The 27,727-nt window shown below is 35.9% G+C and overlaps 1 protein-coding gene across 6 annotated transcripts in view; it reads left to right on the top strand.

Moving 5' to 3' along the window:
- Positions 1 to 497: 497 nt before the first annotated feature.
- The window catches only part of PPFIA2 (PTPRF interacting protein alpha 2), a 328,145-nt gene continuing 300,915 nt past the window's right edge, over positions 498 to 27,727 (top strand). For 3 of the 6 annotated variants that reach the window (XM_084507292.1, XM_084507291.1, XM_084507288.1), the window contains exons 1-2: positions 498 to 791; positions 11,080 to 11,330. In XM_084507292.1, the coding sequence (XP_084363418.1) occupies positions 11,082 to 11,330 (249 nt within the window). In that variant the 5' untranslated portion in view covers positions 498 to 791; positions 11,080 to 11,081. Of the gene's footprint in view, positions 853 to 11,079; positions 11,331 to 27,727 lie in introns of all 6 variants that reach the window. The other 3 variants (XM_084507294.1, XM_084507293.1, XM_084507290.1) reach the window with 2 other exon arrangements.

The following is a 27,727-nucleotide window of genomic DNA, read 5'->3' as shown; positions in this document are numbered from 1 at the left end:
CCCGGCTTTTTTTACACACGCATCGCCCGGCACTAGGGCAGGACGGCGCCGGGCAGCCGGGGGGCGGCAGCGATGGGGGCTCCTGCGGCGGGGACACGACATGCCGTGGGGACATGCCATGGGGGCTTGCTTTTACTGCTGCCCCGCAGCGCCCAGCTCAGCCCCGGCACGGTGCCTGCCAGGCGGCGGTGGGCAGCGGCAGAGGGTTTCTCGCTGTGAAGCAGAAAGCCGCGGTCGCTTTTCATCACGCAGTCGTGTGTGCGTGTGGACCTCAGTCACGCGCGGAGGAAGAATTAGCCTGGGAGGTACTGAAGAACCAGGGGAGCCGGATAGCACTCGGCTAAGTTTAACAAAAGATGAGAAATAAAAGAAAGATGCTTTCGCCCTGGCCCCTCCCCACTGTAATATCTTGCCTCCAGCTGCAAAGATGCTGTTGCTTGAAAGGGGCTGCTGGAGCTTTAAGAGCCGCTCCCCCCCCTCCTGCTCCTGACAATGGTCTGAGCCGAGCTCTGCTTCTCAAAGCAAAATTTGTAATATGCCATTTTTCCTATGGATGCTTCTCCTCTTGGCTGCTGACGAAGTGACCGAAGAAAATGCCGAGGTGCCAAGCAGCCAGTCTTGCCGGAGGACGAGTGCGGGGGCTTGGGGTTTCTCGGAGCAACGCCTGTGTCACCATTGCTAGGAAGATGCTCCAGGAGTGCTCGGCTGTGTGAGTCCCCGCTCGAAGCCGGTGGAGACTGCGGTTGTTATTGATCAAGTGAAATAGCAGACGCCGAAATAAAAGCCACTAGGTACTGAACCCTCTATTTCTGAGTTAGACCTTCCCTCCTTAGCTCCGACATCCTCTGGGAGGTGAGGTGCAAATGCAAAATCTTGCAATTTGCCTCTTGCTGTAGTGTGCGTTGTATTATTTAAATGTGTTTCTGTAATGGGAGTTGGGAGTTGGGGAATTTCAGAGTAAAAATCATGAAGTCAACTTCTTTTCTGTTGATGTGATTGAGGGAGATACGACACAAAGAACAAATAGTTGAAATGAGTCCTTTATTTAAGGTACGGTTGTTGATTGCCCCTCCTATGTAGAAGTGCAGGATGCTTCTGTTAAAGGTGATATCATAGTTTAGTGATGACTGGCAGGTAAGGAGTTAACTAGGAGGAGGAATATGCGTGTAATGCAACTCAGACAATAGGAAGGATTTTCCTTATGGAATTACTCTGCTGCTTTAGAGCGATCTTGCTGAGAACATTTGAAAAGACATAATCGCGGAAAGAATGGTTTTATTAGCCACAGTGTCTGTTTAACAATTTGGAAAAAAAAAATAGCTTGTAAATGCAAAATATCCAGAATGATCCAATGAAATGAGTTTTCAAGCTGATGTCACTATGGACTGCCTAGAATATATGCTAGTTAGATTTCTACTTATCTTTCCTGCAGCAAAATTATAAGTAACTTGAAATGACTCCTCAACCTTGGTGTGCAAATCAAGCAGCTGAATATACAAAAAATAATAATAAATAAGCACCAAGCTTTTAAAACCAATTGTGGACAAAAAGGTGAAGCAATAAAATTAAATTTACATCTAAGGTGGTACATCTAAGGTGGTAGCCTTCAAGGTGAGCAAAATGAATGCTTGCCTAAGAGCCTTTGTCAGGCAGTAGCCAAGTATTACTCTGTCTTCTTATTCTCAGACCTCGCACAAGTGAAAGACATCCAGCTGGTAAATTACTCCCAGGCTACATGCAAATGTAGAGATGTTTGTTATAGAATTCATATTAAAAAAAAAAAAAAAAAAAAGTAATTCCCAGATTCTTGGACAAACGAGAGAAGATATCAAATAGGGTGGGGTCCAATGAGAAGAAAGATGACAACTTTGTCATTTTCCACCTTTACAACTTATATATCACAGACAATTCAAGTAGTTTTAGGAAAAGTCAGTATTGGGGATGCACTTTCAAACCTGGTCCATACATGATTATCAGCATCTGCAGATAGAAGATACATGAGGATTGCTATCAATTTAGTTAGCAATGCCTTACATAACAATTCTAACTAAGGGTGGGCATACGCTATGCTGTTTGTTGCAATTTTTGCCCATTTACTCATCTGAAGGTCTAAACTGAGCTTCAGAATTCCTAATTGAACTAATATTCAGTTCACTCTTAATGGAGACATCATGCAGCTAACCCTATAGATTGGTTTTGACATTTTTTCATACAAGCTGAAAAATCTTTAATGCAATGACAGTGAATCACATTCTTTCCCCTCACTCATTTTAAACAGTGGTTGCTTTTTGTCAGTTGAATGCTTTGTGATTAGAGAGAAATCTTGGTCATGATTTCTCATAATATTGTAGGCTCTAGTCCAATAACATCCAGCATGCTCACTTATCAAGTGTAACATACATGTGTATTCTTTATGCTCCTCTTTGGAAATAGTAAAATGACAGGAGGTTGATGTCTTGCCTATATTAGTGACTTCCAATCATCCGTATAAACATTACAAACCCACTGAAGTCCATGATAGAATTGTCATGAACTTAAGCAGTTGGGCTTCATGCAAATCATTGGAGAAAACACTGAAATAGGAACCAATCAGCCTGGAAAGAATAGATTTTTCCATGATTTTCGTAGTGGATACACAGTGGATGAGGAAGAGTGTGTATTTAGAGAACTTTAACATGCTTCACAGGCTGCCATTGTGTAAGCATGGCTTTGATACCTGAGCACTTCAGGTCTAGAAATACTATTAAAATAAGTACATAAGCTTGAATTGGCTTGTTTCTAAGTAGAAGAATTCCATGGTTATTACATTGCCTAACTGTCAGTCTCTTTCTAGGTCCACATGTGCTATGTGGATTTTAAGGGAAGCAGTAATTTGTCTGTATCCTGCTTCTTCTTCAAAAGCCCTCAGAGGGGTGTGAGATGGTTGTAAGGTGCTGCACAGGTTCAGTATCTGTTGAAGTTTGTGAGAGCCGTAGGCACTTCATGTGCTTCCTGAGCAAGGGAGTTGTCATTTATGCTCTGTGCCTTCTGAGGAACCTGAGAGAGTGTTTGTGTATTAAAGATAAAATGCTGATGACTTAAAAAAATATATATATATTGCATTGAGGGATTGTTTTACTTACATTTAGAATACTTGGTAAAAAGGTAAATGTTTTACTGCAGAGATACCAACTTCAGTATTAGTGGAGTTTTTATTTTTCTTTTTAAAGAAAAACACATTTGAAAAGTCTTCTTATGGTTGACTTGGATTATTCAAGCGTAGGTTAAGCTATATTACTACAGGGCAAGTCATCCTTTTTCTGGAGAAGTAACACAATTTCTTTTTTTATTTCCATTGAATGAAGAGGTATGCAATGCATATTTAGGTATTAATGAAGCATCTGTCACCCTTTCCTGCCACTCCTTCTTCTTTTTTGCAGTCCTGGCCACATGGAAGTGTTGCAGAGGATAATGTACACAGAGACTTATTTGGTTTTCATCAACATCTGTGGTCTTGGAGATGTGGGACAGAGGTGTTTAATCCACCACTTGCAGTTCCTGCACAACCACTGAAACAAATTCCAACTCCCTCAATGTTCTTTCTGGGATGGTTGTGTTCCCTCAGGTGTAACTCAGTATGCCGTCACTCATACCCTGACAGAGTGAGATAGGTGTCTGGCCTCACCTATCTGGTTCCTCACCTACTCTTGAGGAACAGGATGCTTAATGAAAGTTTTTCTCATCCCTTTTCCTTCTTCCCCTTTCTGGCTCAGTTTTCTGGGGGCAGCAACCCAAAGTTCTCCTCAAGTGTCACAGAGCTGTATGGTCTTGCTAATAGATGGTTGGGCACCGCTGCTTAGTTATGATTTGAGGTATCAAGCTAGGAAACCAACCTGAATGCCTGAAGTAGTCTTTCTTAATCTTTTTATCTTCCTTTAATATGACCAGAGTCTTGGTACAAAAGTCCTTAGTAAATAACTTCAGTGGGAATTTACTCAGACTCCACAGAGCTGACTCCTCATAGCTGGTTACAAATTTCTGAGTTTAATCTATTTAACACCAGAAACTTTATTAATTTATTTATTTTTAAGAAAGAATGGTGTTAGGAAGTTTTTTGGTTTTGTTCTTATTTTCCCTGACAAGAATATGTATCCATATTTTTATTTCTCTCTAATGGAGTATTCAGAAAACTTCCTAAATGTACTGAGTACCTCATGCCCTTATTTATATTACAAATGTTGACTTTATATTCAGACCTCAAATAAGAACAACTTTGGTGTTTGAATTCTAGGGAAAAATATTTATGTACTTTTTCTTCTTTTGTGATTCTAGAAAGAGCATATACCAATTAACTACTGTCATTCCTTACATAGGTGTTCCCCTGCCAAGCTAGGCTTCAACAGCTTTTCAATCTTTATTCTGAAAATATTTTTTTGTTATTTGCTTTACTGGGTAGCTGAAAAGTGTAAAGCATTAAACTCTTTTTTTCAAACTTTTATTTTGTTTGAGGCATTTGAATAAGTAAAGCCAGAAAGCAAGTAGGGCATATTGAGCTATAAGACTTTTCAAACTTTAAGTTTACAATTTTCTAAGACATGGCAATTTATCATCCAGTGATAAATGAGTGGTAATTGTTTATTCTTCTTGTGTGTTTTCTGACAAAGAGCAATTATGTGTATTTTCTTTTCTTTTCTTTTCTTCTTCTTCTTTTTTTTTTTTTTTTTTTGAAAATGTGACCATACTCATGAATACAATGAGGTGAGCCACAACGTGGAGTTGTTGGGTTGTTGTGTTTTTTGTTTTTGTTGTTTGTTTAGATTTATTTCAAATTTCTCTTCAGCCTCATTTAAGTGTATATTACATTTCAGAATATCTGTGGTAAATAAGTAAATTCTTTCAACTTAAAGCTATCTCCAGAAACATGGAATTATTCAGTGTAGAAGAGGCCTGTGGAGATCATTTGCACCAACTGCTTGCTCAATGCAGGGACAATGTCAGAATAAGATCAGGTTGCTTAGAGTAAGTTTGGACAATAAAAGAAAAGTCAGCAATTATTTTACATTTCTGAAGTTTAAGGCAGAGATTTGTACACACCAGTTTTGCTTCTATTTCATCCAAGTACCTGAAAATTGAAATTAAAAAGAAGTTACTTTGCAACTTAGAATTGTGGCAATACAATTCAAGTGTTCTGTTGCAAGCTTCAGAGAAGGGATTCTGATGCTCCATACACATAGCTGTTTGTGTTTGCTCATCCCCCATTTACTGTAACTGTCAGCTCTGAATTCTTTTTCCCTAACAAGACTCATCAGAGATATGTAATGGTAATTGCCTTGTAGTATATTATTAAAAGGAATATTACCCTAGGTAATAACAAAAATCTTAATACAGCAGCTGGCACATACAGACCAAATGGAGGCATTAAAATACATACAAAGACTAGATGAACTTATTTTTGTGTCTGAATTTCAGTGAAAACATGAACTTGAATGAGAAACTAACAACCTATCATGTTGTCAAAAAAAAAAAAAAATTAAAAAAATCAGAAATGTGCAGAGCTGGAAAACTAAAGCCTGAATCTGTTGGGGCTATCTCTGTACAGTTATATGCAGCCAGTAGCATGGCAAGGGAGCAGGAGTTCAAAGCATGGGCTGATAAGCGTAAAAAGAAAACAAGAAATAGCCAGGTGTCAGTTTATAACTGTATTTAGTTCATTCAAAAGTCCTGGTTTAGAAAATCAAGACCTATCAGCATACCCAGTCTTTGAAGAAGCTAAGAGTGGTGGCTGAAAAGGGAGTTTACCCATGGTCCCCATTTTAACCTCCTGAGTTCTGTTCTGGGTGGAATTAATAATCTTACATGGATTAACATAAATTATATACTTGAGACAAATATCTACCAGACATGCATGGATCTGTTCTTCCTGAACTGTATCTAGATCCAGTAGGTCTGGCATGCATCTGACCTGTCTATTTAAAAAAAAAAAAAAAAAAAAAAAAACAAACCACGACGCCTATGTAGTGAAATGTATGAGATATATCAAACCTTCTGTAAACTCATGGATCAGGCACAAAAATGCATGTGGCACCTTAGGTCTAAAACACAATAGAAGTGAGCCTTCCAATTTTTCTGAGCCTTTAAGAACTTCAGCTTTGAGTGTAATTGTGTCTTCCCCAGAAATACAGTTGAAAAAGACATATATTTTTCACAGAAAGAATGACTATTGTTGGTTATTTTACTAGAGAAATCACTTTAAGGGTTTAATGTTTGAAATCTTTCTTCTGTAAGATACACTTTAGCCTAACACAGATTTGTAGTCTGTGATTAGTGGGTCAAGACTAAGTAGTTATAGTGATGCCTTCTGATTTCAGTCTATGAAATATTTCAGTTGATTATATTATGAAACCAGAATAGAAAATTGTTGGGGTTTAGGGTTTTTTAATCACCAGCTTTAGGTTTAAAATTGAAAATTACTTCAAAGGGAAATCAGAAGTTGCCCACTATCCCAACTGGAAATTTTAAAAAATAATTACAACTACTCAGGGTGTGACCATATAAACAATCAGACCTAACTGTTCAGAGAAATACTATTTTTATTTTATGTTTTAATGTAAATTCCACAGTTGTTGCCATCTGCATTGTGTTGGCTTGTATCTTTCTGTGCTTTCGGTGTGTGCAAACTAAATTCCTTCCAGCTACATGTATAATTAACCTGAAAGCTTGCTCTGAAATGTAATGCCCTGACCCCACGTGTGAACCACATCATCATGTGGTTAACCATGGGTTGGCTAATACTTGTGCACCATCAGAAGGCTCTGGAAACTTCAAGAATTCATACAACTCCCTGACATGATTTACTTGCTATATAAAGAACCAAATGCATATGAGCCTCAGCTATTTGTCCTCAGCTGCCAATCTTCTAGTAGTAAATTGTGATCAGTCTGTTTGTTGACACTTCCTCCTCTATTTACTTTCGTCAGTTTAGTGTCCTTTCTCTGCTTTACCTGCCCTATCTTTTGTTGCAACTGCCCTCACTGAACCTTGTTTTTCTTTTTTACTCTTTTTTTTTTTTCCATGTCTTTAAAATTCTTCAAATATTCACAGTGTTTTGATTCTTCTATCAAGCAGAAAGTTTATAAAGGGTGCAATAAGGTCCTGGGGAAATGGCTCTGTTCTTAAACATGTGCTGGAAGAAGGCCAGCATTTCATGGGAATAGTGTTAAATGGTGGCAGCCTCAGGACATTGAAAGCATCCCATCTGCTGGCAGGTATGAGAGTAATAAATGCCAGATAACGTTTAAAAAAAATAATGTTTTTCTAAAGGAAAGAAGATACAAATCATTGTAATTTGGGCAGCATTGCATATATTTCTTTCATGAAAAGCTGCAAGAAATCTTTGTTTGGGAGCCCCATAACAGACCTGCAATTATCTGAATTTTTGCTACTGTTTTCTGGGTTGATGACCCAGAAGAACTCTTTGGATTGGATTTTGAATTGGATTTCCTTCAAAGTTGTTCCTGTGTTGCCTCCTGTGTTCACTGTTGCCTCCCAGAAAAGATCCATGTGGGGACAGGCAGGGTTCCCTTTTTTCCTGCTCCTCACCACTGCAAGCATCAATACATCCTTTCTGTCACACCCTGCCAGCACTCCTGATCTGGCCCAGCTTAGCTTCCAGCTTTTCTATATTGTCTTTAAGCTGAGCATGGGGAAAGGATGTATGTGGTTCCAACGGAACAATGGCATTGATCTCCAAACAGTGAGAAAGCAATGTACCTCACCAATCTGAATGCAGGAACTGCTGTACCTTTTAAAGATTCTCCCGGGGCTGTGAGCTGTGGGAGAAAACTTCCAAATAGCAACTGCCTACATCAGGATCTGCTCACCTGCTCCCTGCCTCCTCTGCGGTCTTACTCACAGCCCAAGTTAGTTACTTGTGCCATGTCAGGATAATGCAGCCCAGGCTTTCAAAATAAACATAGTACTTCATCTACCCCCCTCCTTGAATGCAGCAGCTTGCAGGGAGAAGGCATGTCAAGAACAGTCAACTTGTGGTTTCCATGGCTGTCCCACAACCCCATATACATGTGACTTCTCACATTCCCTTAATGACTATAGGAGGAGATTTTATTTCTATTTTGAGAAAGGTGCTAAGATGGTAACAGGTATGCAGACAACTGCATAGAGGTTTCCCTACCTGTTTTCCTATGCACAGCAATGTTGAAAAAGTGTGAAAAATTGCACTACTGCATATGAGCAGTGGTAGTGCATACCATGCCATTCAGACCATAATCCTCATCTGCATGTGCAGGACATTGGAGGTAGTTCCTTGAATCATCATTCAGAGTACACCTGTGAGAATCCCCTGAGGCAATATATGTGTCCCATGAGACACTGATGTGCCATCATGAGGCAGAGAAGGTTCAATGACTGTCTGAATTATGCCTTGATCTTTTATTGAAGAATGGGCATGCAGAGACTTTGGTCTCTGGCCACCCGATACATCCTGGAAAGGTGTGATTAAACTGAGAATGTGGCAGATGGCCTTGGATGTTTTATCACTCCCTTTGCTCACTGTCAACTTGACCGTCCCAAACTGGTTAGCCACAGGTAGCACCTGGGTGTAGGCACTCCAAAGAGTGATGGCCACATCGAGTGAAATGTCCTCCCATGACACATGAGGATCATGGAGGTGAGACAGTGGTGGTAGTCCCACATCTCAAGATATGTGTGGACAGTGGACATAAAGTTACATCAGCACAAATTCCCAAAAGCTGGGAATTTTACTCTGCAGGCAAATTGAAGTGTAGGAGGATGGGTACTAGCTCATTCTGCTGGTGCAGCTGCAGAATTTAGTCACTCCCCTATCTGTGGTGCCTCACAGTACGCACTGTCCATGCTCAGAAGACGGAGTGGCAAGAACCATGAAAATCAGTTTCTAATGGTGCAAATGTTTTTAAATATGTAGCTTTTTATGGTGATTGAGGCACTGATGTATTAATATCATCTCAGTATGAAAGGATGTTGTGGTGCATCCTAGTGGAGCCTACAGTTTCAGAAAGGAAAAGGTTTCTGGGGTAGAAAATTTTGAAGCTCATGAGTAATGGAGATACGCAGCATTGGATCAGGTAATCCTGAGTAAATTTACCTGACCCTTTTATTGGAGATACGAGGAACTTCAGCATGTATCACTTTAAGCTATTATCTGCTTCTCTTGCACCTAATTAATTGCTAGCCTGTAAAATAGTCACAAACAACATTTACCTTGCCTCCATAACAGACATTTTAAAAACAGGATTGAGACCAACCTGAAACTTCAGTAGTGAAGCTATTGCCTATGAAAGCTGTGCAGTGGTAGCTGATAATTCATGCTGAAATACCAGTGTTTGGTGCCAACTTCCCTCGTTATCACATCTGCTGAAGAACCGAAAATTAATACTAAATTCTGCATTAACATTCTGAATATGACTGAGACCAGCTAATCCTAGTGAAGCTATGTTGATTTTCCAGAAAATCTTAGCAGCAAGCATTGTTAGCATGAGGATTGTTTGTGATTTAATGATGGTAAGAAGAGTTACTTTTAATGAATTAAGTATATTGTCTTAGCTCTTTTTTTCCCTATTGTATGGAATGTCTTTAAGTTATCATCATAGGATGGCTTGGGTTGAAAGAAACCTTAAAGATTGTCTAGTTCCAACCCCCCTGCCATGGGCAGGGATGCCACCCACTAGTTCAGGTTGTCCACAGCCTTGTTCAACCTGGTCTTGAACTCAGGACCAACTCACAGACCAACAAGGTTACGTTCTGTAACAGCCAGAACATAACAGCCATTTTTCATAATTTTCACTGTCACAAATTCAATTTTACTACTTTGGGAAAGCAGACCAGATTTAAGAATACATAGAGCTAACAGTCATATGAGGTTGTGAAATTGTGAGAATCTCATATGACGGCACCCTTAACAATAGAAATATATCAACAACATGTAAACAACAAAGTTTACATCTATAAGAACCACAGCAAATATGTACATAAGGATTTTAACTTCCACTAGATGAATGAAAAGCACCTTTGTCCCACTTGCTGAGATAAAGGGTTTCTTGGAGTTGCTTACAGTATGAGAATTTTCAGAAATTAAGACTCAACTATGTAAAAAGTCGTCTGCTTTACATAGTCATACTAGAAAAACAACTTCTGATTCTTGGGGTAACTTTCTATTTCTATAGTAGATGCCATCTATTACTAATACAATCTTTTATCTTATTTTTTTTTTTAATCTAAGCTTTGAGAGCTGTCATGTTTTGTGATTGTTTGTTTGTTTGTTTGTTTGTTTTCCATCTGCTGAATGCATTATCTCTTAGCATAAGCATCTCCCCATATACATTCTAAGGTTTTGAGATTTACATTATAAATGATGAATGGGACTAGGTAATACTACTTGTACTGCTTGGGACTGTTCTTACAAAATAACAGTGATTCTCTCCCTAGTAATTCAATTTGCATAAGATATCACATGGATGGTAATTAGCAGAGGGTTTCTAGTTCTTGACCTCTTGCTGAACAAGCTCACTGGAGAATAATTTCCCCTGAGGGTGGGAATAACTAGATAGAAAAATAGATTAACCTGGTATTGTTAAGGCAGCATGATACTGGATCAATGGTTAGCCTGAGATGTACTGTAGAAATGCCTAGAGCAGGAAAAAATCCAGCAATTAATAGCAACTACTGGCATCAATGCCAACAATTCAGCAGCGATATAAAGTAAGAGAGGGAGGCTGCAATTGCAGAGGAGGTCTTTTTTGTCACTTTTAAAGAGTGCTATTTACAAAACTACTAATAATTTTAAATATTCTGTTACTCTCCATCTTCATCCAGTCCTTCCTTCAGTTTAGGATGCACATTCAAAATGTTTGCTGTGTGGAATTAGTCACTGTATTTAATTGCTATCTATCGACCATCTGATTAACATTGAAAGCACAAAGTTTAGATGAGGGAACAGTGCAATAATCTACTAACTGTATCCATGTGACAGAGTTAATTCCTCTTATGAAATCCCCTCAAATATTTTTCTACTGAGGAGCTTTTTCTTGATTTGTATTTTTAAAGAGATGATGTGCGAAGTGATGCCCACGATAAACGAGGACACCCCGATGAGTCAACGGGGGTCCCAAAGCAGCGGTTCGGACTCGGATTCTCACTTTGAGCAGCTGATGGTGAACATGCTGGATGAAAGGGACCGTCTCCTTGATACTCTTCGGGAGACACAGGAAAGCTTGTCACTTGCACAGCAACGCCTACAGGATGTCATCTATGACAGAGACTCCCTCCAGCGACAGCTTAACTCAGCACTGCCTCAGGTATGTAGCTTATTTTTTTAATTTTTTTTTAGGTTCACCATTTTTCTAGTTAATCATTGACTTTAACCCTAATCCATATGTATTCCTTGAGGGCCAAATTCTGCTCCCATTGAGGTCGGCTGCAGAACTCCTATGGATTTAGTAGTATCTGGCTTGCCCTCTTTGGGACCTATCTTCTCTTCAATGTTGTGAGCAGGAGTAATGTTGTTGACTCCAAGGAGAGCAAGGTGGAAGCCTATAGCTACTGGTTCTTTTGGCTGTTGCTCTAGCACTTAAAAGAGATTAGGGATCTTTTAAATTAAAGATCTAATTGTGGGAATGAAGTAAGAAGAATAAGGAAATTTCCTACAGACTCTATTCCAGATAAGAGTTTTTAACTAGTATTACAACAAATAAAATTAGTTTATGTAGGTCAAATAAAGTACTACACACAAAAGGAAAACCAGCTGGCATTTTCATATTTTTGTTCAATTTTAAAATAATTATATAAGTATCATTATATAAAATTCCTTTTGTCTCTTTTAGGAACTGAAAATACATTACTTCAGTTAAATAATAATATGATGCTATACTTCAGGCCGTTATTTCAGTATAAAATTATTTTGCATTAGTATTAAAAGCAGAGAAATATAAGAGTTCAGCCGGCATATCTGCCCTGAGGTTGCAAATACACCATGTGTCAAAAAGCAGTTTTTCTCCATGTTATTTTCTTTGCATTTCCCAACTGTCTCTTGCTAGAGGTTTTGATTGTAACCCTGAGAGCCTGGGCATAGACGTATACCAGTTAGACAGTGACTAGAGAGACAGAGAGAGAGGAAGCTGTATGATTGTAAGAAGAAAGTGGAAAGGATAAATTGAATCAGGAAGTACGTTCTTGAAGACAGAAAAGGAAAAAGGCACCCACTGGAGCTGGAAAGGGAAACAGTTGCTTAAGGACTGACCAGAGAAAGATATTGAAATACCATGGGATAGGACTGAAAAGAAGAAACCGTAATCATTTGAAAGTATTGGTTTGCACCTCAAACACTATCTTCAGGCAATAAGAATGGCTGCACGTGGCTTGGGTCAAAGAAAAAGGAGCAGCAATGAACCTGATATACAGTAAAATCAATGGTTTTTGCTTGTTTGTTTTTCTCAAATTTGTAGGCAATTGACCCTTTCTATTTCTATATCTATTCTTCATAAAATAATATAAAAGAATAAGCAAGAACCAGAATATATTATTTATTCTAAGATTTCTTGCAAGAAATATGAAGAAGAGAGGTTATGCATTTGTGAACCTCCCTATTCAGTGTGCTGCTTAGTACAGAGGCACTCACTATTGAGCCCATAATGAGGTGTTCCTATTGAGCGCTAGCAGGTGTCTAAGCCTTCATGTTTATGTGCCTCACAAAAGCAAAACTCTTGCTAAAATCTAGGAGATTAGGTAAGGAAAATAATGTTCAGCAGCAATGTGATACAGTACGTAAAACAAACAGAAATTTTAAGGAACTAGAACGTGATGTGATTTTAAATTTTAATACTTCTAGTAAATGTTGGTGGTGTATGGCTTTGAACTGTAGGGCTCTGCAGTCCGTACAAGTAATGTATTTGTCAGACACACACTTAGCATTTACGCCATGCACACTTCAGGTAGTATTCATCCACACATATATAAGTAGAGATGCAAGGTTACCATAGAAGAAACTGTATGACATACTGCTTACACTTCAAAAAAGAACCAGATTTTTTTTCCCCATCAATTAGATAGTCTAGCTCTTCATGTAAGTAATTCAGTTCTGTAAAAATCTGTTTTTATAAGTACAGAACACTGGCTTAGTAACATAGCATTCTCATAATATATTCTTCCAAGAAAATAACTTGCATGACTGCCATGCTGTTTAGCTTCCTTTCTGGACCTGGGAAATCCTACATAGTACTTTTATCATTTTCTTTTTTGTTTAAGGTGTTATGAATAGCAAGTTTGCTGTGTTAGCTGGTTGACTGAGATCTATGACAAAATGCCACCAGGTACTTTTATTATTGAGAGGAAGAATTCTGTGTTCACTCCATTTAGAAGAATGCACAAGTACTCTATATGATAGAATCATAGAATCATTAAGGTTGGAACAGACCTTCAAGATCATCTGGTCCAACCATACCCCTACCATTAGTGATGACTATTATTTAGTTATAAAGTAACATCTAATGAGTCTTGCTTTATCTGAATATATTTCTTTTATCTCGTGATTTCTTGAGAGGTTTTCAAAACAATTATTTCTTAGCATTTACGTAGTGCTTTGCATCTAGAAAGTACATATTGACACAGTTATGTTCCAACACTTTTTTGTTAGGGCACTGACTTTTTTTGTTATCTTAAGAAACATTTGAAAATATAGAATGAATCATGGAATCATAGGAAGGTTTGACTTGGAAGGGACCCTAAAGATCATCTAGTTCCAACACCCTTGCCATGGGCAAGGACACCTTCCACTAGACCATGGTGCATAAAGCTCCATCTAACCTGGCCTTAAACACTTCCAGGGATAAAGAATTCACAGCTTCTTTGGGTAATCTGTCCCAGTGCCTCACCACCCCCATAATGAAGAATTTCTTTCTTATATATAATCTAAATCTACCTTTTTACTTTAAAGCCATCACCCCTTGTATTTCTACACGCCCTTGTAAAAAGGCCCTCTCCAGGTTTCTTGTAGACCCCCTTTAGCTAGGAAGGCAGCTATAAAGTCTCCCTGGAGCCTTCTCTTCCCCAGGCTGAATAACCCCAACTCTCTCAGCCTTTCTTCATAGGAGAGGTGCTCCAGCTCTCTGATAATTGTTGTAGCCCTTCTCTGCACTCAATCCAGGAAGTCCATGTCCTTCTTGTGTTGGAGGCCCCAGAGCTGAATGCAGTACTGGAAGTGGCATCTCACAAGAGTGGAGTAGAGGGGGAAGATTATCTCACTTGACCTGCTGGCCACACTTCTTTTGATAGAACCCAAGATACGGGTGTCGCTTGCAACTGCAAGCATATATTGCTGGGCGATGTTGAGCTTCTCATCAGCCAGCATCTCCAAGTCGTTCTCTCCGGGGCTGCTCTCAATCTATTCCTTGCCCAGCCTGTATTTGTGTTTAGGTTTGCCCTGATCTAGTTGCAGGACCTTGCAATTGGGCCCACTTCTGAAGCCTTAGTGAAGCCATGTTGGCTGTCGCCAATCACTTCTTTGTTTTCCATGTGCTTTCGTTTCCAGGAGGATTTGCTCATGATCTTTCTGGGCACAGAGGTGAAACTGACTGGCCTGTTGTTCTGCTAGTTTTCCTTTTTCCTGTTTTAAAAATGGGGGTTATGTTTTCCTCTTCCAGTCAGTGGGAACTTCTAGCCTGATCCCTGGTTACTTGGACAATGTCTCTGTATTCCTCCCAGGTATATTAAATATGGAGGTTGGGATAGTAGTTAATGTTGATACAGCTACAGTTGGAGCCAAATACTATAACCAAAATGCAAACTATGTGTTTAGATGGCTCTAAGTTTCTATAGTATTCTGTACTGCAACAGGGGAATGTATAGTTATCTATTTATTTCAATTTTGAGTTACAAATATTTAGTTTTCCTGTTATATTGCTATAATTGAAATATTGTTTAGTTCTATTAGATTAGCAGTCATAACCTTATGAACATCTATGTTTAACAGAACAGATGTGTTTAAGGAAGGAGGAAAAAATGAGCAGGCAATTACAGACCAATTGTACTAAATGTAATTACAGAGAAGACTTTAAAATTTATTTTGGAGGAAAAAGTAATAATAAGTCAAAAAGTTAATGTAAAATTGTGACAAGGATTTGCCAAAATTATCTTTATACAGAGTAACTGCATATCACTTTTTGCTACCTCAAGTGTTAGACTAGGGAACTATGACATCCCTAAACTAGCTATCTTCTGAAGTGGCCACTACTTCTTCTGAAGTAGTCACTTGAATGACTACATATAAGTTAGTTAGGTAAACAATAAATGACAGATAGGAAAAAATGTCACTTATAGTAGACATTGACAGGATGAAAGGAAGTTGGTAGATTCAATTCATTAAGAATATGTTTGGGGATCAATTTTTGTTATTAATTTGAACACAGGAAATAGGAGCAAGACAGTAGAAATTTTAGATGACAAAATTATGTCAAATATTCAACTAAGAGAATGAACATGATATTACAGTACAACAAGAGTAATAAGGTAGGATGAAATAGCACAGTACAAAGATGAGGACCCTATCTCTAGCAGTTAATAAAGATAAAATATGTTCTGGCCTTTTATTTAGAGAGGGAAAATACATATTATAGAATGATTGTAGGCAACTATTGAGAGGTGAGTGTGAATGAAGCAAATATAATTTGGTGATGCATTACATAAAAGATTTGTATTAGAAATAGGCAAGTGTTATTGAACCAAGGGGTGGTTTGAACCTTATTGTCTGTGTTTTGGCTCAGTAGTGATTGAGAGCCAATTGCATGTTGGAAGAGATTCAGAAAAAGACTGCTAGAGCAAAGAGGTGATAACTTCTGCATGAAAAGACTAATTGAAATTTTCTTGCTTCTGGGGAAACTATGTTCAGAATGAATATGAGTGATTTTGTGAATTTTCTTGGAAAGGCACTAAAATGGAGAGGCTAGGTAAAGATGAGTGTAAAGTTTTAATATAAAAATAATGTTGACGGATGAACAAATTAGTATAAGGTGCCATGAATAAAAATACATCACTCATCAGAGAAAGGTCTTGAGTTATCAAGAAATGACATTTAGAATCCATCTTTCTCAGAAAAATACAGAGTCAAAGCAAACTGGTTTTGAGATGAAGCTGGTGTGAAAGACATTATAGAGCATAGTACGTTTGGTTAACTTTGAACTTGACCCAGAATACCCCTTCCTGGTTTTTATTTCAAACTTCACTGTGGAGAGATTCCACTTTGTGCAATCAGTCCACTTTGTGGAATCAGTCACAATGGTAAAATGAAACATGAGTCTGAAACTGAACTACTAAAACTATTAGAATTACGTGGTTGTACAGTTAAGTTGAGAAGTGTTCTGTGCATATTCAAAATCTAGTTCACAAGTGGTCTTTGTTTATTCCTTGCAAGGCTGCATGTTGACAGTGGAAACCTCCAAGGAAAGTGCACATGGGTCTGCACTGCATGTTCCCTTACATCAGGAATTTATTGTATTTAGGTCATGACTCTAGAGTCCAGTAAAAATATATATATATACACAAAGTTATTTTTCTGTAGCATAAAAACTGCTATGCCAAAGTAAAGTTTCTGTTCTTAGAAACTGTGACTTCTGTTCTGAGAGGTGGAAAGATGAAAATGTTTTGTAACTTGCAACTTTCTCAAGCAAATTTCACCACAATCTCATCTAAGCTAAATTGTCTGGAAAATATCAGCAGTATTATCTGGCCTATAAACAAACATTAAAAAAAATACAATTGATGTCATTAATTTATAACAAATCATAAGGATCCCAAGAGTTGTGGTAATTATAAATGTTGTGTTCTGATAAAAAATGCTGAATTAGGCTTATTTCATGATTGCTTTATTATTTCTTTAACTCTTTCAAAAATAAGTTATAAGGTATGGAAGATGCTAAGGTAATGTTTATATGAAGATGTTCATAGGTCATTAATCTAGTCAAATATGTATATTTTGTTCACTAATAATGCAATTGGTCAGTGATTTATTTAGAAATTAACCAAATATTCACAGAATCACAGAGTGGTTGAAGTGGGAAGGTGACCATTTCTGACTGCTCCAGCAGGGTCAGCTAGAGCAGAACCACGTCCAGGCAGCTTTTGGTTATCTCCAAGGATAGAGACTCCACAACTTCTCTAGGCAACTTGTGCCAGTGTTTGGTTATTCTCCCAGGAAAGAATGGTTCCTGATGTTCAAGTGAAACATCCTGTGTTTCAGTTTGTACCTATTACCTCTTTAATATTTTATTAATAGAAAAAAGGGATAACACTGTGGCACAGGCCTATGGCTGTGTGAGATGAAAAAACAGAACAGTTTTTAGAGCACTTTAAAGACTTTATAGTGCTGAAATGGGTCCCAATAATTGTTAGTCAGGAAAATTTCTATGTTAATCATCAAAGTTATTCTCTTTCTCCTGCCCAACACTGGAAATTCAGCTAGACATCACTGGACTCTTTTTTAAGGGATCATTTTAAATGTGTAACAACTTTTTGTTCTTATGAATAACTTTCAATTTGAATCTGAACTAATAGCAGAATTATATTATGATTATTATATTATATTATGATTTTGGAAAAAAAGTAATTTTAAAATAAGCTTTTAAATGCAATGGTTTGATTTTATTTCAAACATTTGTATAATTTAAATGAAAATGCTAAATTATTTTAAAGTTCTTTGAATAAAAATAAAATATTGAAATTTTAACTTTTATTTTTTATTAAGTGAATGTAATTTTGTGAAAGATTTGTGCATATTTCATAAAATAATCAGTTTTTATTTTAAACGTTGCTAACGAATTCACACTTCAGAGTCCAAGCTTAGAGAAATGCTACTACAAGTCTGAATAATAATCTGTGAGCAAACTTTGTAAGTGAAGCATTTTTCCAGTTGAAAGCGGTAGATCATGACCTACATTCATTGACCAGGGCTTTGTTATTTATGGTATCACATTGATTTTCTTCAGTTTTTGTATTAAAAAAAAAAAAAAAAAACAACATTTTTTTAAAAGAAAATTCATAGATCACATAAATGTCATACATTACTGAAGTTATAATGACATTTTCAAATGGGTTATATACAATGGAGCATAATTTTTGTTGATTTAAGGAATACATAGTTTTAATTGTATGATTTATTTCTAGGATGTTACCTGTGTTTTTATGTCCTTTACTGGGCAGTTGCTTTTGTACAGAAAGTCTAAGTTCTGATTTCACTGAGAATTTATTTTAGCAGAATTGTCTTTGCATGGTTGTAACTTGTTTCATGTTCTGGTGATCAGACTCTGTATCTAATCCTAAACTTTTATAGTACAATTCACCCCAACTAATAAAGCTGTCTAAAAGTTAAGCTCTTAGTCTTAATCGTACAGAATTTCTCTATAAGAAAATGAGGAAGAATAGGCCCATCAGAAAGGGCAGTTCATTTTGTAAATTCATTAATGACTAGCTTGAGTGTTTAACTCTTAGATAGCTAAACTTACATGAAGTGAATTCTGTGCACATCTATGGAAAAAGTGAATTTCAAATGGACATCTTGTAACTACAATAGTCTAAACATGCTAATCATTGCTAAAGATGATAGAGCATAAATTCTATGGAGGGACTACTGGAACTCAGGGTGTCCAAATCCGCTGCAAAGCAGAGCTTGCTATCCAGGCCTATAAAGAGTGTGCTACTGACAAATATTAATCAATTTCTGAGGCAACATCCTCTTCTGAGAAATTGTACAGCACTAACAACAAACTATATTAATGATAAAGAACCACCAAAGGCATACTTTTTTATTTCATAAAATACATAATAAAAACATATAACTTTGTCGAAGACCTAATATTAAATATTACAGGAGAATGACTGACTTGCCTGTCTCTATATTAGCCTCTTTAAATTTTATTTAAAGTATCTTTACCAAGAATCTCTATAACACATGGGGAAACATACAGTACTAAAGGATTCGAGTTGGACTTTTTTTTTGTCTTCATAAGAAATATGTAAAGGAAAAGGTTCTAGTTTCTTACTCTACTTTTTTTTTTTTAATTTATTATTTATTCCCAACAACTTTCTGTGTATTGTGATTACAATGAATCTCTGTAGTGGATATCTAAATACCTGGTTCTAATTAAGCATAATTTTCTCAAGATGTTGCTAGAAGTGACTGAAATATTTTTTTTTCTTTTTTCTTCAATGAATGCTATTATTAGCATTATTTGAAAATATGTTCTTTCTGGTTATAACCAGTAGAATTCTTTGATCACTGATAGTACCCCTCAAATTTCAGCTAAACACTAATTGTTAGTTACAATAATTCAATAATAAAATCCTCAGTAGAAATATACTGATAGTCATTAAGGTTTTATTTCATCTAATAAGACACCACTTGTTTGGAAATGCTTACTGGAGGCAAGATAGAAGGGAAAATTCTAAAAGGGAAATGTAATGACCTTGTTGTATTGAACCAGTTTATGTAATTTGATCAATATTAAGCTTTAATAGGATTCTGTTTAGAGAAGTTTGTTGATAGCCTTGCAGTTTCTTCCAATACTGACAAATAATTAATATTTTACTGCCAGAGAAAGGAAACGTATAGGAAGGCAACAGTCAGTAGGGCCTTATTCCAAGCCCCTCCTTCACTTTTCTGTGTGTGTATGTGTTTTTTAATGTTTAATATATGTACATGTATAGTGACATAGTTACAAAATAGCACACCAGAAAAAGTACACTAATTCTTAAATAACTGAAAATTGTTCATTTAAGTCTGTATAGTTGTTAAGTAATTTCAGGTGTTGCTGTTTGAGTAGAAATAGTTGATTGACCCACAGTATTGTTCTTAAAATAGCTTATGTTCTTGTGATGAAGATGGAATTATGCGTTTTCTCCCACTGGTTATGCTGAAAAACATACAGTAGACTAACAATGCTATCCTGTATATTTGAATGAATAATCAGAAATTTTTTTAAGTGCTAAAAACCTTGTCATGTAAGAAAAGCTTTTATGAGATTTCCATTAACTTTCTTTATATTGCAAGATTACTTTTTCTCACATTTCTACAGAATAATTTGAAAAGAATCCCATGTATCTGAGGTAGAAGTTCTGAGCTTTCTGTGTCAGAAGTTCAGTGAGGCACCATTAAACATAAATATTAAATTAATTCTAGTAGAGTAAATGTTGAGGTAAATACCTTTTGTTACAGGATTTAAGTCTACAAAGGAGAGATGAAGCCTCTGGAATTCAAACGAAATGGTCTGAATTTTGGGGTAGACGTGTGGTGCCTGGAGTTGGACTCGATGATCCTTATGGGTCCCTTCCAACTCGGGATATTCTATGATTCTATGATTCATTATTGTTACAGTGGTTTAAGTGAGACACAGTGCTGAACTGTTAGTTGTGGCCAACCTTAGGAACATTTAATAAAGATTCAACTCTTACCTTCCTGAGTTACTTAAAGAACATGTATCCATGGCTGTTTCTTTCCTACATAAAAGTGAATAAAACTTGTTTGCATGGTAGTGAATACCAATTTTATTAGGTTGATGATACCTATTATTATCTGTCAAAACAGAGTCTGGCTCTAGCATGAGTAGGTCAACACTTTAGTTGGCTCCCATTTTAGATCGTCTTTTATTGAAACTGCCAACATATTCCCAATAGAGCACCATCATACGTAAAAGCATACATATGAGTAATTACTTGAATTCTTTTCAAGTATGAGTTTATTTTCTTGCACTCATGAAGTTCTGTATATTCAGTAGCAAAACAAAACAAAACAAACAAACAAAAAAACAACACTGTGGGCTTTATAATAAATACCTGATGACTGAAGAGGACTGATGTGACAGTCCAGCAGAAGGAAAAGCTGTTGATAAAAGAAAAAAGACAGAAACACAAATCATTAGAGGAGGAGGAGCATGTGGTGAATGCCTGAAGCTTGCAACAAGACTATGTACTCCCATTTCAATCTAAATCAGCTTCATAAACATGGCTGTACCAATTATTTTATCTTGAACCAAGTACATCAACTGCTACATTAACTATTGATGCTTCATTATCTTACTGCTTATAAAGACACGACTGAATGTGAGATAAAAATAAAACAACTCTGGTCAACAAAATAGAGCAGAGATGGTTATCCAAGTTATATATATATCCGAGTTATAAATGGCTGTTGCCATGAAAGATCATAGACTGTAGTTTTATGAACAGCTATAGTCACATCAAGGAAAAACAGGAAAAAATAAGTCAATTTAATAAAGCTTAGCTCTGATAGGATGCTCTTTGCTCATGTCCTTGAAAGTAGATGATGTAGTAGAACATCATCCAAGAAGAACAGAAATGCAGGACAAAAATGTAGCTTCTTGAAAATACATATTCCTTCATTAATAATTTCTCCGTTAAAAGCAAAGAAAATGCATAATATTTAATAATCAGCTTTTGGAAGCATCTCATTCAGTCTGTCTTACCATACCATACCATAATAACATATACTTGCTTAAAAACATGAGAGGATGTTAGAGACTTGATTTTTTCCAAAGTACACATAATTTAGCTCTCACTGAAGTCTGTGGAGCTTTCCTGGCGTCTCTGAAGAAAATAAATTATGTTGTCGAATGTGCATGTTTCATGTGGTCCCCAGGTGTCTGAATTTCTACGGATAGAAGTTATGTGCCATATACTGCAGTAATCTTGTTATACTTAATATAACATTTCTACAGTCTATTTAAAATCTGTTCCAAATCATCATTTGTTGAGTATATCTTATCCTTTAGGTATTCTTTTCCTAGTTGGAATCAGATTATGTTGGTTTCCTTTTGAATTTTTGGTGTTTTTCTGCATATTTTAGCAGTCATGAGTTGTAAAAAAATAGCAATACTCTGACAGGCAATTTGTTAAGACAGTTAATCGTCTATCAAAAACAGGTAGATAATATTAAATAATACTTGGAGACCTCCCATAAGATCCCCTGTTGGAGGCTGGTTTATTTGAAATTATGAAGTAACCAGAATTACAGATTTTTATTTTTTTTTCCCATATAGGCTATTTTTTTGTGAGGTTCTACACAGAAGGGACCATTGAAAAGGAATTTAAGCAATGCTCATTACATAGTACTTTCAGCTAGGAACTAAGCTGAAAGTTAGTGAAAACCTATGAGACTAAAAAAAAAGTGAAAAAAGTGAAAATAATGAGAAGCCATGAAACAACTGGGCTTTACAACTGCTAATGACTGATGATAAAGGGAAGAGGTAATGATGAATAGGTAATAAAGAAATACATAAACTATATTTCTATATCAAAGTGGTAGAACTCAGTGAAAAGGGTAGAGTGAAAGACAATCTACACAGGATATAAAGCCCTAGGCCAGAGTTCATTGAAGTCAGTATGAAAGTTTTCCCACTTACTAGTTCTACTAGTAATGATCTAGTATTTCTATATGCTAGATAGAACTAGTTCTTAAAGAGCAAGTAGTTAATGAGCAAGCAGAGCAAAGGGGCAGAGAGGCTACAAATCTCATAATTTTTGCACTACCTGTTTGGCATTGAAATTACATCAATTAACAAATAATTGCATTGCATATTTAAACAAGTAAAATACACAATAAACAACCCAGTGGTTTTATAAACAGAAATTCAGCCCCTCTCTTGGAACAACCTTTGTGCCTGTGATTCTTATGGAACATGATCTTCTGCCTGAATAGCCCACACACTTCATTTTCATGGGTTTATTCAGAAGGCAGGGCATGTGTATGAGAATGCAGTGCTGCTTGAAATGCTTCTAGTTACTTCTGGGGTTCTTTGGACAGTGTTTTAACAAATACACTATAGAGTTGGGGAAGGAATATGATGGTATATTATGCCTAGAAGACATTTTGGTTGGGAAAAAACATTTGTGATCATTAGTTTTTAGCTTTCCTATTTGAGCAAATATGATTATTTGGACTGTAGCCACATCAAAAGTCTTCCTTGCCATTCATATTGTCAAAGCAAAGCTCATGAGAGTACTTGACTCTGAAGTGCAAAATTCTGATTTTTTTATTTTTTGCTGTTACAATGACAAATATTGTATAAACATTGAACACTCCAAGACAAATTTTACATTCAGAAAATACATTTTCTGATCTCCCACCCAAAAAAAAGTAATTATTTTTTCTTTGGTTTTAATGAGTAAAAATGCCATGTGGAATAATATGTTTTGGAGATGGAATTTGGAGATTATATTTTTATAGATGGAGTTTGGAAATTATATTCTTACACTAAGTTTGTCATTCGTTTGTTTGTACTTCCTTTGCTTATTGATATGAAATCCTGAATTAAAAATTGAAAGAATGAGCACCCAAGAAAATGCTGAATAAATTTGCATTGTTTTCTTTTCTAAAAGGTGAAAAATGAATACTACCTCATGTAATTGGAGAATAAGCACATTGGTATACATCTTTGGTCAAAAAAAGTCTAGAGGACACTACTTCTTTTCAGACTTTTCAAAGACTGGATACTACATAGATTTCGTTGTGCCTATTCAATTCATTTGTCACTAGCAGTAAAATCTTGATATGAGAAGCATTCCAGCAACAACAGGATACTTTAAGATAGAGTATTTCTTGTTGTTCACTAATTTGTAGACATTCATATCAAATCCAGATATCTTACTATTATTTGAGTTGTGGTTTGTGTCTGACATAAGCTAACACAAACTTTGTTAGCCAACAAATATTAAAAATTCTGACTCTGTATACAATTGAAATATACAATGGAACAATTGACCTGTTCCATTTCTCCTTTCTCCTGTTTTGTTGAATATTTAACTAGGTTCTGTGGGTCAATTTCCTTTCCATCGACCTCTACTTAGGGTCTCAGTTATAATTCGAATTTAACTGGTTAAGAAAGAAATGTGTGTTTATTTTGTGTAGCCCAGGTGATCAATCTTCAGTGTCAGCTCTTACTACCTCTGTCCACAGCTGTGTCATGCCATTATTATCATACAGTGAATAGTTTAATAATATCTCATGTATATTTTATAGATTTGATACAGAGACTCAACATTTGGATGGCACGGAGGGATTTGAGGTGGTATTGTTTTCTGAAATAAGTAAATTGTTCAAAAAATGTTTTCCAGAAGAAATTTTTTTTCACAAAATTGAATATGTCTATGCATTTATAAATTCTCTAAGTCTTCAAGAGATAGTACTGTGCATGGGCAGATGTTGGTTTTATTTCCATACAAATAGAAACTTCTGCATACTTTATAAGGATCAGTGAAGATTATTTGTGAACATACATTTAAGTCTGAAAGTTGATAATCTGACTTCCGTAACAAATGGTTACATAAGAACTCAAATAACCTGGATCAGACTTGCTAACATGCATACATTTGCCACTAAAAATAGGATGATATGTTTCTAACATCAGTTTCCTCTGGTTAGAATTCTTTATAACCTAGACATGCTTGAATCAGAAAAATGTACAAACAGTTAATTTCTGTTTGAATACATCCCTGATAATTTTGTGCTTTATGTTCGTGTTACAGACCTATGATAGGTAAGAATGCAAAAAGATCAGTAACAATTTAAGGTAACAAAAAATCAATGTTTTGATCTATGATAGAAGATACAGAAAAAGATGTTTTTGTTGCTGATCATTATTTGTGTTGTCAGATATTACAGTAAGAAAAGTGAGAAGAATCATTTTTGTTCTGGACAGAATAAAATAAAATAGACATTCTTTCTTAGAAGAACAGTAGCAGATAGACATGAAGCATCTGAAATGCTGTTTATTCTAATTAAGGACAGTTTTGAGTCCTTCAGCATGATCTTTGTTTTCTAGAGTAATTTTCTTACCTAATTTGCTTGGTGATAATGACAATGACAATAATCCTCTTAAGCCACAAAACAATGTTTCTTTTAGTCATAGTTTAAGAAAGAAACATAGATGTTTTTAGATGTGTTTTGAAGATGCCAACTAGATAAGAAAAAAATAATCTTATTTTTCAATCTTTATTTAAACAAATTGAGAAGTTCTTTATGTGAAGTCATATGGCACTGAACTGAATGTAAAGCAGAAGTTTACTAGGTTGATACATTAAGAGACGGTTTACCTTTACAGTACTTTGTTTTGTTTTTCCAGAGGTGGGAGAATGACCTCAGGCATAATATATAGGCAAGTGTTGTCAAGCTTATAACCCCACAGTGTTTGTTTCTATGGCGTACATACACCAGCTGCTCCCAAAGAAACGTAGCATTGCACTAATGATTTAACGTGAGCATAAACTGCAGCAAGATAACACATACTTCTTTTTTTCCTTTTGTGCTGCAGCTGCAAAGCTTTCAAGCTTGTAAACATTTCTCTGATCCAGAGTAAGCATTTATTACTTTCTCAGCTGAGCAAAAATCCTGTGCTATTTCTAGAATGTAAGAACCAGGGAGATCGAAGTTGTGTTTCACCGTGTCCTTTCTCCAGCAACGATCAGCAGCAAAGGCCTCATGAGAAGGCCTCGGAGATCTACAGCGCCCTTTCCCAGACTTCAGTTGCAGCTGAGGGCAGGTTTTCAACTTCAATTTCAGCTTGTATTCTGCTCCTAAAATAGAAGTAATGTGTTTGCGTTCCAAAAATGCACCAGTCACTTCTTAGCTCATGTAAAATTAAAAATAAATAAATAAATAAATAAATAAATCATAGCTTCATGTTCTATTTAAAAAAAATACCACTTGCCCATTTATGGGCATTTTGCCCATTTATGTACCCTGTTCTTGTTTTAAATAAGATGTATATTGCAGCATAACACCAATTATATTGTTGACTAAAACTATGAAGTTTTCAGTCACTGCATTTTCTTTTGCTACAGCACAGAAATTATGCTTTGGGGATGAAAAAATCTCAAATTTATATCCTTTGGTTTAAATTTAATAGAACTGCATTTTGCTATTCTTTTTTAACTTCCTACTATTACTTGTGCTGATATTGATTGAATTCTTAATAATGTTAACTTTTTAACTCATATTTTTCTACGCAGTAACTGGTGTCTCACTTCACAAAAGCCTAAATGATATATAAAAGCAGCCTTGATAGCTCTTTTTCAACAAGATTAAATATATTTTGGTATTTGTAATCATACCAGTCTTGTACATGAATGTGCTTATGCACATGCAAGCAATTACATAAATCAAAGAATGTATACATAATATTAATTAACTACAAGCTACGGATCCAGGTGAACACAAACATTTGAGAACCGATGTGACCAAGTCCAGTAGCAAGTTAAATTTAGTGGTCTCATCAGCTGAAGTGTTTTCTCCAAGTAAGAAGGAAAAATACTCAGGTATAGATGCAACTGAATACAAGATAAGAGTTGAGTTCTTTTAATGACTTAACTTTTGAAAAGTGCAAAAGTATATTATACAGTGTCCTTGCAAAATTGTTCTGTTGTCATTTCTGCTTAGAACATAACCTACCTACCTCCACTTTTCCCATGAGTCAGTAGTGACTCATGTTTATTGTACATTGTCCTCCAAAAGTGAGTTATTTTATGAGTATATAGTGTGCTATGTATGACAGGCCGTGACACAAGTCGAAGTCACAGGAGAAATTGTTAGAATATTCACACAGAGAGTTGTACACTAACAGAATTTTAAAAGGCTTGTGACATATCTTGTTTGAAAGGGAATAGTCTCAACATGCCACAGATTAGTAATATATTTGTTTTTCTGACAGGGTACTCTGTAATGCAGTAGGATAAGTTATGTAATTTTATCATGGTGTATCCTTAGTATCCTTTGATATTCTTCTAATTTATAGTACTGCAAATCAGTATTGGTATTTATTTACACTATTTTTGGAGACTAAGGTTCCTTTCCCCTACATCTACGCTGGCCTTTTTTTTTCCCAGAAATGTTCTACACCTTGTTTTTGATACCAGTTCTTCTGCTTATTTTCATGGAGAAAATGTCGATGGCTGCAGAAGCCCAGTCCCAGATAAGGTGCCATTGCTAGTGGCTGGCATTGCTGCCATTGCCACTACATTCTTGTAGTAATAATACACATTCAATTAACTGAGAATTTCTGAAAATTTCAATAATGCAATTGCTCCTGCACACAATTTTCTACTGAATTTCATTCAAAAAATAATTTTCAAAATGAATCTAATCACATAATCATTCACTATAATGTTTATTATCTAAAATATTATTTTGAAAATCAATATAGTTTGGATTTTCCATGAAAGAGAAACAATTTCCAATATTTTCAGTCTGTATGTCCACAGTTTTAGAAAATTTTAGAACCATTTAATATAAATTCATCTATGAAAAACTAGCTTATAGGAAAACAAAAAGCAAAAAAAAAAAAAAAAAAAGGAAGAAATTACTCACTAAAAATTCATTTTTTGACAGCCAAAGTTATTTTTCAGAGAATGTCATGTCTGTGGTATTGTTTATGTTAAGAAAAAAATCTAACACTGAAGAAGTCGACTATTTTTTTTTTTAACAGGTGTTCAAAAATCTTTGAACACTCAATTAAATGGTTATATTTTCATTCAGAAGTAATCTTCTGTTTTGATTTGCCTATGTGAAAAGAAAAATAATACTTTCATCTGTAATTAAACATTGCAGCTGAAAAGAAAGGTTTTGGTTCTGTTTTGTTATCAAAGAAATCACACACAAAGAAAACCCAACAAACCAATCTTATAGAAGGTATAAATAGTTTAT

Source organism: Aythya ferina, assembly GCF_964211825.1.
Source record: "Aythya ferina genome assembly, chromosome: 1".
In the NCBI taxonomy this organism is placed as follows: domain Eukaryota; kingdom Metazoa; phylum Chordata; class Aves; order Anseriformes; family Anatidae; genus Aythya; species Aythya ferina.
Note: the sequence above shows the minus strand (reverse complement) of the source record. Positions and strands in the feature narration are given on the sequence as shown.